This window comes from Diospyros lotus, chromosome 6, assembly GCF_014633365.1.
Source record: "Diospyros lotus cultivar Yz01 chromosome 6, ASM1463336v1, whole genome shotgun sequence".
NCBI lineage: Eukaryota > Viridiplantae > Streptophyta > Magnoliopsida > Ericales > Ebenaceae > Diospyros > Diospyros lotus.
The window spans coordinates 33,042,746-33,055,008 of NC_068343.1; the positions used below are offsets into that span (position 1 = coordinate 33,042,746).

The 12,263-nt window shown below is 40.2% G+C and overlaps 1 protein-coding gene across 3 annotated transcripts in view; it reads left to right on the forward strand.

Annotated features, from left to right (window-relative positions):
• The window catches only part of LOC127803904 (protein HESO1-like), a 105,971-nt gene extending 94,131 nt beyond the window's left edge, over positions 1 to 11,840 (forward strand). For 2 of the 3 annotated variants that reach the window (XM_052340520.1, XM_052340522.1), the window contains 3 exons: positions 9,997 to 10,103; positions 10,220 to 10,321; positions 10,464 to 11,840. In XM_052340520.1, the coding sequence (XP_052196480.1) occupies positions 9,997 to 10,103; positions 10,220 to 10,321; positions 10,464 to 11,015 (761 nt within the window). In that variant the 3' untranslated portion in view covers positions 11,016 to 11,840. The remainder of the gene's footprint in view (positions 1 to 9,996; positions 10,104 to 10,219; positions 10,322 to 10,463) is intronic. The other variant, XM_052340521.1, reaches the window with a different exon arrangement.
• Positions 11,841 to 12,263: the final 423 nt, after the last annotated feature.

A 12,263-nucleotide genomic window follows, 5' to 3' on the forward strand; every position in this document is an offset into this window, starting at 1 on the left:
CTTGGCAACTAATCATGCTTTATACATGTCAAGTGATCCATCAGCTTTATACTTTAAATTGAAGATCCATCTACATTCCACCGGTTTTACATCGTTTGGTTTAGTTTCCATTTCCCAAGTATGGTTTTTTTCTAGTGCCTTCATCTCTTCCATCATAGCTGCTTTCTAGTTGACATCTCTCATGGCTTCCTCTAAGGATTTGGGAATAGCAATTGTATCCAAAGAAGTCAAGAAGCTTTTATGGGCAGGTGATAGGCGATGGTAGGATAAGTAGTTGGCCAATGGGTGTTTAGTACATGCCCTAACCCCTTTTCGAATAACAATGGGAAGGTCGAGGTCTGTATGCTCCAAGAATATTGAGTTTGGGTTAGGATTGCTGGACGTGGGGTTCTCACCTGGTGTGCTATCCAAACTCAAGTTCGGAGTTGATGTCAAGTGTGGCTAAGGATCACCAATGGGCTGTCGTCTCTTATAGACATAGGGAGAGCCTTTGTATCTAATAGTATCAACATGTCCAGAACCTTCCTTCTCCCTAGGAGAATTGGGTAAGATTGGAGAGGCAAGAATTGAAGAGTGAGAGAAATCAGTGCCTAATGGTGTTGTTCCAAGGGTAGGGTTAAGATTTTCCCAATCTAGGTTAGGTTGATCAATGATGGCTAATCTGACTAAGGTAGACTCAAGGAAAAGTTGGGATTCATTGAATGTGACATCCTTAGAGACATATAATTTTCGAGATTCAAGATGATAACACTTATACCCCTTTTGAGTAGGAGAATACCCAAGAAACACATATTTAAGAGCTCTAGGGTCCAATTTATCCTTATGAATTTTAAGGATGTGGACAAAGTAAGCACACCCAAACACCTTTAGGGGCAATAGTGTATGGTGATTTATTTCAGGAAAAAAGGTCATTAACTTTTGGAAAGGACTAAGGCCATTAATAACCCTAGAAGGCACCCTATTGATGACATATGTGGCTGTCAAAACCGCTTCCCCCTAGAAATATTTGGGCACATGATGGTGATGAAGGATGCTTTGTGTGACATTGAGAAGATGCCTCATCTTTCTCTCTGTCATCCCATTTTGTTGGAGAGTATCAACACAAGATGACTCATGAACAATACCCTCCTTCTGAAAATAGTTATGCAAGTGCATGTTAAAATAATCCTGGGCATTATCAGTGGGAAATCGTTTGATAGGAGTGCCAAATTGGGTATGGATCATTTTAAAAAATGTGGGTAACACTGATCCTATGGCGGCCTTTTCTTTTAGAAGAAACACCCAACACATGCGCGTGCAATCATCAATAAATGTAATGAACCACTTTGCCCCAGAATAATTAGGTATTTTGGATGGCCCCCAAACATCAGAATGAACCAAATGGAATGGCATAGAAGCCAGTTTATTGCTAATAGAATAAGAAACTCAATGATGTTTTGCAATAATACATTCATCACATTGAAAATTGCTAGGATCTAAGGAATTGAATAAAGACGAAAACATTTGTTTTAACACAATAAATGAGGGATGTCCTAATCTAAAATGATGTAGCCATATAGCAGAAAGGTTAGAGGCAGACTGAGAGGAGTAGGCCAAACTATGTTGCTTCATTATAAAGCCTTCACCCTTCCGATCCAAGATGTAGAGCCCATTGTGAACCCTAGCCACACCAATCGTCTTCCCCGTGCCCTTGTCCTGAAACTTACACGTGTGGTGAGAAAATAGCAAAGCAATTTAAATCATTAGTTAGTTTGGTAATAGAGATCAAACTTGTTGTTAGGCTTGGGACATGAAGAACTTGGTTAAGTGGAAAAAATTGATGATACTTTGTCTTTTCCTACTATAGGGATAGTAGTACCATCGGCAATTGTGATTTGTTTAGTGGGTTCAAGAGCTTCATATGTTTCAAAAAACTGAATGTTAGGGGTCATGTGGTCGGTAGCTCCCGAATCTAGGATCCATATGCTATTCTTATCAGTTTTAGAAGTAATGAAAGACTCAAAGGAAAGGTTACCTTGCTACACCAAGGAGCATGAGGCTCCATCCTGGAACGTCCAAAGGAAAGCTTTTAGTTTGCCTAATTCCTCCGGATTCAATTGTGTAGATTCTTCCACTTCTGAAATATCTTTCTTTGCTGCCTCCTCGTTTGGATCTTTGTTAGATAAATAGCCTTGATGTTGCCCCATGTTCTTGAATCCTCCTATCCTGCTTAACACGGCCTCTCTTCCATGTAGCTTAAAACAAGTTTCTCTAGTGTGCCTTTCCTTCCTACAAAACATGCACCACTGTCCATCACGGTTGGAGGTTCGATTTTGACCCCCAAGCCTATAATCCAACCTTCTAGGAGCCTGGTATGTTGTTTTCCAGATTTGTTGCCGCCTCCATCTTGCTTTCTAACCAAGGTCGATCCTTCTGTGCTATGGACAAAAAGTATGGCAGATCTTCTATTCTCTTCACTCCTAACAATAGCAAAAATTTCATTTAAATTAGATAACTTATCCTTACCAAGGACTTGTACTTGAACCTGATCAAACTCAGGATTTAGGCTTGCTAGGAACTCTACTATCCAACCTCGTTCAAGGATTCGATTGAGAGTGGCAGTGTCCTCTTGGCATACCATCTTAATGGCTTGATATTGATCAAGCTCTAACCAAAGACCTCTCATCAGATTGTAGTATTCAGTTGTAGTTGCATGCCCTTGTTTGGTACCATGGACTTTGTTTTAACATCAATGATCACTGATGCATTGACTTGTGAGTAGGTCTACTATATGGTCTCCCAAACTTCACGAGCAGTATTAAGGAACATAAAGTTCTTGCTAATCTCCGACTGCATCGAACTCCACAATCATGACATGATGCAGGAATCTTCCACATCCCATGTATTGAAGTTGGGATCGTTAGTTGCTAGAGGGTTTGTTGATAGGTGGCTGCTTTTTCCTCGGCCTTTAAGAACTGTCTTGACCAGCTAAGACCATTGGAGGAAGTTCCTACCATCTAACCTGTGAGATTTATCATTTTAGTTATATTGACATCATGCTTATGTCATAGCTGACACCATGTTTATGTCATGGAAGATGTCATCATCCAAATAGGTGTATAATTTCTATGTTAGGTGAGGAATTTATTTCCTCCAACTAGGGTTTCTCTCTACCAATTTCTCTCATTCAACATGGTATCAAAGCCACCAAAACCCTAGTTGTCAACCATCTCCATCACCCAGATCCAACCACCACTTTTGTCGCTGCCACCTGCTCCCGCGTCCACCTATGTCGCTGCCGCCAACTGCTTCAGATCTGTCGACCACCATTCACATCCAGATCTGCCCGTCACCCAGCGCCGCCTCCTTCCTCCAGATCGACTGCCTCCTTGCACGTCTGTTGCTCCTTTTGCGTCTATTTATCATTGCCGCTGTATCACCAATCTGTCAACCGTCATTGTCGACCATAGATCGGTCGTCACGATCACAATCAACGGCCGATCTCATCTTCAACGTCCTCATTGGTTAGTTGCGACTTCAGATCTCGCGGTCGGCCTCAGATCTCACCTCCATAGCCGTCGCTGCCACTTCTAGATCGGTCGTCTTCACAGCACTGCCGTCGGCCCTTGCTTCCAGATCTGCTGCTGCAGTTGTCTGTCGCTGCCTTTCCCATCCAGATCCGCCGCCTCTGTCGCTATTGCTCACCAGATTTGGCCAGTCTTGCTTCAAATCCGGCCATTTTCTTCGTGGCTAACCCCAGATCTGGCCGTGCTTGCCTCAGATCTGGTCGTCGTTGCTACTGCAAGTGATTTTCTCCGACCAAATTCGGCCAGATCTGGCCACCGTTGCTACTGCCAGTAATTTTCTCCGGCCAAATCTGCCCAGATCCAACCAAACAACGCTTCAAATCAGGTCAGATCTATCTCTGCGGTCTCTTTCCGGTCGCGTCTTCTCAGATCCAGCCATGCTTGCCTTAGATCCGGTCGTTCCTCTCCAGATCTGTGCCAAATCCAGCCATTGCAGCCACTGTTGCCCCTCATCATTTCTATCCAGATCTGTCCATCCAGCCCTCATTGTCCAGATTTGCCTCTCTTCGTTCGGATCTGTCAATTTCGATCAAAATTTGCCTCATCGGTCTCTCGTCGGATCTGCCTCATCGGTTGCTGTCTCTCCAGCCATCATTTCTCAGATCTGGCCGTTCCTCTTCAAATCTGGCCGTTAATCCTTGAGATCTAGCCGTCAATCCCTCAGATCCGGCCACCACTGTTTAGATCCGACCGTCAATCTTCAAATTCGACCGCTCGTCTCAGATCTCGTGGCTGCTTATCATATCTCGTGACTAGGATTTTGCAGATCTCATCTCCTTCCAGCGCGGCTCTCAGATCGACGTGCTTTCAGACCTCCTTCTATCTCCTTTCAGCTCATCTCTTAGATCTCGCAGTCTCTTCTCCAAATTTTGTGCATTGCATAGATCTTGCGTTGCTGGTGCATCGCCGATCTACTATCATCGTCGCTGCTGCCAAGATCTGCCTCCAGTCATCACCTCAGCAACCTCTAATTGTCGGTCGAATTTGTTACTCATTTGAGGAGCAACCATCTTTTACAGCAACACCCTCACGCGCCCTCGAATAAATTATAATTGTAACAAGTTTAGAACATATAATACATATGTTCCAGCTTAGAGATTTATCATTTTAGTTATATTGACATCATGTTTATGTCATGGCTAACGTCATGTTTATGTCATGGATGATGTCATCATCCATTTAGGATTAGTATAAATAGGTGTATAATATCTATGTTAGGTGAGGAATTTATTTCCTCCAACTAAGGTTTCTCTCTACCAATTTCTCTCATTCAACATAACCGATAGGATGGATGAATGCCTGGTAACTCTCTAGCAATAAGGGGTTGATCCAATGGAAGGATGTCTCCGGTGGTGACTGTTGGAGTTGGATTTCTTCAACACTTTCTTTGAGAAATATAAATGTCTTGCTTTGACTAAACTACCTCAATAATCAGAAAATATTTCAAGGGATCCAAATTCTTAATCTAAATTTGTTGGTAAAGATGTGCCTTCAATTCAGTGATACCAACATCATCATCCCCTGTAATTACTATATCATCAATATGGTCCCACTAAAAGAATGTGGCGGCCAAACTGAGAGCGATAAAAAACAAAATGATCAGCTCCATTACGAATTAACCCAAACTCAAGAACAACTGAACTAAATCGACCAAACCAAGCTCAAGGAGACTATTTTAAGCCATATAAGGATTTTCAAAGGCGATAAATGAGCCTAGATTCCCCTTGAGCAATAAAGCTAGGAGGTTGTTCCATATACGCCTCTTCTTATAAATTGCCATGAAAGAAGGCATTCTTGATGTCCAGTTGATGAAGAGGCCAGTGAAACTTAGAAGCAAGGGACAAGAAAAGGCGAACAGAGGAGATCTTAGCAATAGGAGAGAAAATGTGTCGCCATAATCAAGGCCAAAAACCTGAATGTATCCTTTAGCAACAAGGCGAGCCTTAAGGCAATCAATCTAGTCGTCAAGACTAACTTTTACAATGTAAACCCAGTAGACTTACCCTTGAGAAGAGGTATCAACTCCCAAGTCCCAATGGAATGTAAGGCAGACATTTCTTCAACCATAGCAACCCGCCACCCGGGATGGGAAAGAGCTTTTGGAACAGATTTAGGAAGAGAAATAGAAGATAAAGAAGAAACAAAAGCAGAATATCTAGGGGACAAAGAATTATAACTAACAAAATGTGAAATAGGATGGAGAGTGGAGCAATGATGAGTACCTTTACGAAAAGCAATGGGTAAGTCAAGATCAAAAATCGAGGGAGACGGACCATAGAAGGAATAACCAATGGGCACAGAGGATGAGTCAGTGGACGGCTCCCTTGGACTGGCAACGACAGGCATTGTTGGTGGGGCCACAGGACAAGGATGCTGCTGATAAACCTAAAGATCAAGGCGATTGAGGCGAGAGGTAGGGGGCGATGGACAAGGAGAAAAGGAAAGGTCAAGAAAAAGAACAGGCAAAGGTAAGCCAGTAGACACAGACTCGAAGAACTTAGACGAAGAGAGAAAATAAGGAGATGACTCAAAGAAGGTAACATCCGCTGAAACAAAATAACAAGCTAATTGAGGAGAGTAGCAACGATACCCCTTTTGAAGGCATGAATAACTAAGAAAAACATATTTGACGGAATGAGTGGATAGCTTATCATGATCGGGGGCAAGATGGTGAACAAAGCAAGTGCTTCCGAAGATACGAGGAGGGAGAGAATACAAGTCAACCCAAGGAAGGAAAAAGAACAGAATGAGGAATTTAGTCATTAAGGACAAAGTATGGCGTTTGATTAATTAATATGCAGTTAAGACAACATCATCCCAGTATTGAAGCGGAACGTGCATATGAAGAAGAAGCGTTCAAGCAGTCTCAATTAAATGATGATTCTTTCATTCAGCCACCCCATTTTGTTATGGGGTTCCAGGACACGAAGTTTGGTGAAGAATCCCATTAGATGCCATATAGGATTTAAATAGTGAGGACAAATATTCAAAAGCATTATCACTACGAAGAACATGGAGAGGCATATTAAACTAAGTTTTAATTTCAGCACAAAATGTAGTGAAGGCAAAAAATAATTCTGAACGCTTTTTCATTAAATATAGCCAAGTAGTTCGAGAAAAATCATTAATAAAGGTTACAAAATAACGAAAACCTTCTTTTGAACTGACACGATTGGGACCCCATACATCCGAATAAACCACTGAAAAATGAGAACTAACACATTTATTGACTCTACTCAGGAAAGAACTATGACTATGTTTCCCAAGTTGACAAGACTCACACTCTAAGGAATAAATACTAGAGAAACTGAGAACCATCTTCTTGAGATTGGGTAGAGACAGGTGCCCTAACCAACAATGGACCTATAGTGGGGAAGCAATCGTTGTGCACACCACTGATGAAGCAAAGTGAGATAGATAGTAGAGTCCGTGAGACTCAAGCCTCGTGCCAATCGTCCATCCAATCCTCCTATCCTGAACAAGAACAAAATAAAAAATAAAAAAAAAAGATTATAAAGCAATTAAGAGTACGAGTGAGTTGACTAACAAAAAGTAAATTAAAAGAACATTGTGGTAAATGTAAAACAGATGACAATGGTAAAGTAGGAAGGGGTGATGTTGTGCCGATACCTGCAACTGAGGCGTGAGAGCCATTAGCCAATGTAACAAGAGGTAGAGACTTCAAAGTTTGAATATGGGATAGAAGAGAACGATTACCAGACATGTGATTGGTGGCACCGGAGTCGAAGATCCATGCGCCAAGAGAAGATGAGGACTTAGTAAAGCAAGTAGTAGGGTTACTGATGTGAGCAAGGGATGTGACAACTGAAGTGGCTTGCTATGTTGCTCGGAACTGAGCAAACTCCCCCTCAGAGATAGTCACTGGTGAGGAATCACAAGATGTGATAGACTCTTGATCGTCTCAAGCACCAACAGCAACGTTAGCAGTATCAATTGCTTGAGGTGGGCGACCATGTAAGCGATAGCAAGTCTCTCAAGTGTGACCAAGACAATTACAATAGCAGCATTGGGGCCAAGGACGCCCACCACCATGACAACCACCGCTACGTCCACCTAAATTACTTCCATGACTAGGATGAGAATCAATCTAGGTAGTAGCAAGGGCAGAGTGGTCTCCAGGTATAGACGTGCCACGATCAGTAATAATAGAAGCGGCTCTAAGTAACCTGGTAAATACCTCTGTCAAAAAAGGTTGAAAGGCACTGTCGAGAATCTGTGTCTTAACTAATTCAAGCTCCGGTCGAATCCCATGAAGACAGAGAACAATAAACATTTGATCACGCTGTTGTTGTTGTTTCTTAATATCTGTAGCAAAGGGCATCAACTCATTAAAATCAATAATGGAAGCTTGGAGCTTAGCTAAATAGGTGGTCATATCTAAATCAGTCTGTCGTAGATTGAACAAAGCACCAATCACATCATAAATACGAGTGATGTCACTCATATACAACTCACAAGCCTGAGTCCATAGAGCACTACTCACAAAGAGGTCAAAATATAAGTATCAAAGTCAGCCCAATAGTCTTCCACAACAAACTTAGCAACTGTGCATCCACCAACGTTTGAACACGAACCGACGGAAGGACGCACCAAATTTGAGACTCGTTAGCCAAGGAGAAGGACGCACACCAGATCTGAGAGTCGCGACTGTAGATGCGTGTGATGTCGCTGGGAATCGAGCCAGCTGGAGAAGACATGTCGGCTAGAAGAGGGACGACTATCTGAAACTCACCTGGTCAAATGTGATCGACGATGAAGGGAAGAAGATCGACTAACGGTCGGAGATGAGGAGGACAAGGCCGACAGCGGCTAACGCGACAATGATCGACCGAGTGACTGGCGGTCGTGGCGTTGGCTGGATCTAGGGTTAGAGTTTATGTAGTAGCTCCGATACCATGTGAATGAAATAATGTGTGTATATCCAAAATGTATAATACAAGAAAATATATATATATATATAAGTATTTTAAATTAATTACATTAATACCCTTTGCTTATCTTATTTAACACGTATAATACAAATATAATACAGAAGTTATCTTGCCTAGCCTCTCAAGTGTAACCCCACATAGATAACGTACAAGCACCTTGATATCACCAACAAAAGATCTAAATTCAAAAGCAAGACTTCATTGTAGTAACAAAAACCTGAAAATCTTGGACCAAATTAGTTGAGAAATTAGCATAGATACAAGAAAGACTTTTGTTTCTCAGAACCAAAGCTTACAGAGCTCACAGATTTAACACCAGCACAGAAAATGATAAAACCGAAGTCACTGAAAATATAATATGTTGCTGCAATTGGTACTTGACCAGAAAGCCTGTAATAACCGCTTGTGACACAACAGGCTGTAGATGATTTTTGACTGTGTTATCAAGAATCGCCTGCAGCGCAAGCGATTCTATGCTATAACTCCCTATGCCACAACCGGGTATGCATTTACCGACTAGCCATGCTACCCTAGCATGGCATCCCTGGTGGCTGCAAAGGTGGTATACTGGTAATGATTTTGAAAAGGGTGGCATCTAGATTTGTTTTTTTTTTTTTTTTAAAGTGATAAATTAGTGAAAATTTTCGAGGGTATGACTCAAAACTGTAATTTTTATGCTATAATATTCAAAACATTGTGGTCGTCATCATCATCATCACAAGCCTTAATCCCACTTAGGAGTTATAATGTTCAACACTTTTTTGAAAATTTTTATTTGGTGTAAATAATAAGAAAATTGCAAATAAGTAAAGTAGTTGGAACAGATAAAAGATGATTATTGTGATTATAAAAATTTATACCCAAGTCAGGTGCTAGATTCATGCAACAGGAGGTAACGTTTTTATTCTTTTTAAATTTCAGCATACCTCAATCATTTTATGGCTGAGTTTTGTATCAAATTACTTATAAAAGTTATGTAGACCCCAGTAACATCTTAACACATATTTTAGGTATTATTATGAATTTTGTCATCCTTAAAACCATGTAGTATTTATGTCTAGACAGAATTATAAGCAGAAGTGTTTCAGGGGTAAGAAAAAGTAGCAATTCTTGCTCCATGCTTGCAGGTTGGAATATAGATAGAGAAATATTTGAAATGCGTATTTGGAGTGGAAAATGACTGAATGTATCTTCCCAATTTTGATACTTCACTTGATCAACAAATGTTCTTATCTGCTTCCTTCACCTTGCTTCTAGATGATTTATATAATTGCATTTTAATGCGAAAATCTTCTGTTACTAACAATTGGTCAACCAAAAATGAGAACTAAGGAAAAAAATATATTTCCATTTGCCTCAGATACTGGTGGTGCTCTCTTCTTGATGTTTGGGTAGTTGCTACTGGATATTATTGTTTACCTTCTTGTAAATCAGTTATTCTCGGGATTAACTAGTTTTATGGTATTGCCATGTTCTAGATGGTACTGATCCTGCACTAGTGGAGAAGCTAGTTAATAATTTTTTAAACTATGGAAAGAGGAATGGTGAATCTCTGGGTGAACTCTTTATCAGTCTACTAATCAAGGTAATGGTTGTAAGTTGGGCCCGATAATTGGTTGGCATGGATATCTTCCTCTGATAAAAGGTTTAGTATGCCAAATGAACTTAAAAAAGACTTTTGATGGCTTCTTAATATTACAGCTAGCATCAATTGAGGAACTTTGGCCTAAGGGTCTTTGTGCCAGCACATATGAAGGATCTTGGATCTTGAAAACATGGGATTCTAAATATGACTCTATAAGGGTAACTTAACTCACTTGCCTAGAAATTTTGTAGTGCTGCCCATCCTTTAAGCATAGTCTTCTACTAATTCTCTCTCTCTCTCTCTCTCTCTCTCTCTCTCTCATTGGGCTAATCATCTTCTGCTAATTCTTTTCCTTGACAGGTTGAAGATTTTACTGATCGGTCTCAAAATATTTCAAGAGCAGTAGGAGCACCAGAACTAAAAAAAATCTACGATTGCATCCACTTTTCCAATTACTATGTTTCTGGGTTCTTGAATGGACAGATTCAAAGAACCAAGTTGATGGAATATTTGTTCGGGCAGGAGCTTATACCTGCTCTAGAAGAGAAACGCACCTTTAACTTGGGAAAAAGAATGACGGAGTCCTGCATTTCTTCTGTGGACCCTGTCCAAATTAAAAAGATGCGACCTGGACCTGCTGCTGGACCATGCTCAGAGGAGAGAGAGCAACCTGCTACTACTCCTATCCAAGCAAGCAATATGCATTATATGAATGTGAAAGGTTGGGGAGGAAGGCAGTGGCAAACAGCTACAAAAAGTTGGACTGGAAATCCTACTCCTACATTGAGTTTGGGGGGCAGAATGAATGATGCTATTGATCCCCCGGATGTACTAGTGAAAGGGAGGAAGAATAAGTCGCAACAAAAACGAAGTCGATGTGCAAGTGCAAATCAAGCAAAAGCTGATAACTAAGGCTCTGCAATAGGTAAAGGTTGTGGTTGCAGTTGGGGTTGCTTCTTGTTCCTTTAATCCCCGTTGTAAAGTTTCAAAAGCTAACTGTATCACAAAATATGTTCTATCAATACCAACAAAGAAAGTGGACGACTCAGCCCAGTACAGGTACAGTTGCTTCCCATTTTATGATACAAGATCTCTATTGTATCCTAAAACGGGAAGGTCTTGTATCCTAAAACGGGAAGCAACTGTACCTCTACTGAGCCGAGCCATTCACTTTTTTTGTTGGTATTGACATAACCTTTTTTGTGATACCGCAACCACAATCTGTAATATGTTTGCTTCTAGAGTAGGAATGTGTTATTGGATTCTTCTAGTGATGTTTTATTTGCATTGGGGGTATATGTAATTTGGGAAACTATGTATTCTTGTAGCAGCCTTGCGAACTTCTCTATTGACTCTATCTATTTGCTTCTGTTTGTTAGGACTTTGGGATATTACTGTCAATGAAGCCTTGGATTAGTGGCAAGGCAGAGAACCTGGAACCCTTTTAAGTCCCAGGTTTAGTTATTGCTTTGTGTAAGATCTTAGGGTTTCTCTATAGACCTGCTTCCTTTCATTTGATTTGAATTTATATTTGATATATTTTGATGATGTATGGTTTAATGCTTCAATTCATTGTATATCCCCACAAACACATATATTTGATTTGTTTCTTTCAAAGAGCCATAGCTGAAGTTTGAAACCACAGCTAACTTTAGGATTAGAGACTATTCTTTCCCTAAGGGAAGGTTCAATGATCATACTTCGGACTGATTGTTTCCCCTAAAGTTGTTGGTTTTCTTTGGACTGATTTGATTGGTTATGTTCATTATATTGTGGTAGGTTGGTAATGAAAATTACAAATATATTATATTTAGAGAATATTATTGGAACATTTCTTTGTTTTTTATGGGATTTTATATTTTTTTGTAAATTTTTTATATTTATCTAGGGTTGTAATCGAGTTGTGGGGGGCTGAGTTCAACTTGAGCTCAAAAATATGTTTTGACATTAAAAACTCGTTTCATGTTAAAAGATCTCGAGGTCGAGCATGACTCGAGTTCAAAAATATGTTCAATCTTGACCAATTGAGTTTATATGATAAATGAGTTTTTCGCAAGTTGAGGTAGAGTTGGTCAAAAATAATTTTAAATAAATTAAAATTTAGTTTTACATAACAAAAAATATAACAAATATAAGCATAAGTTCTTAAAATAAATACAA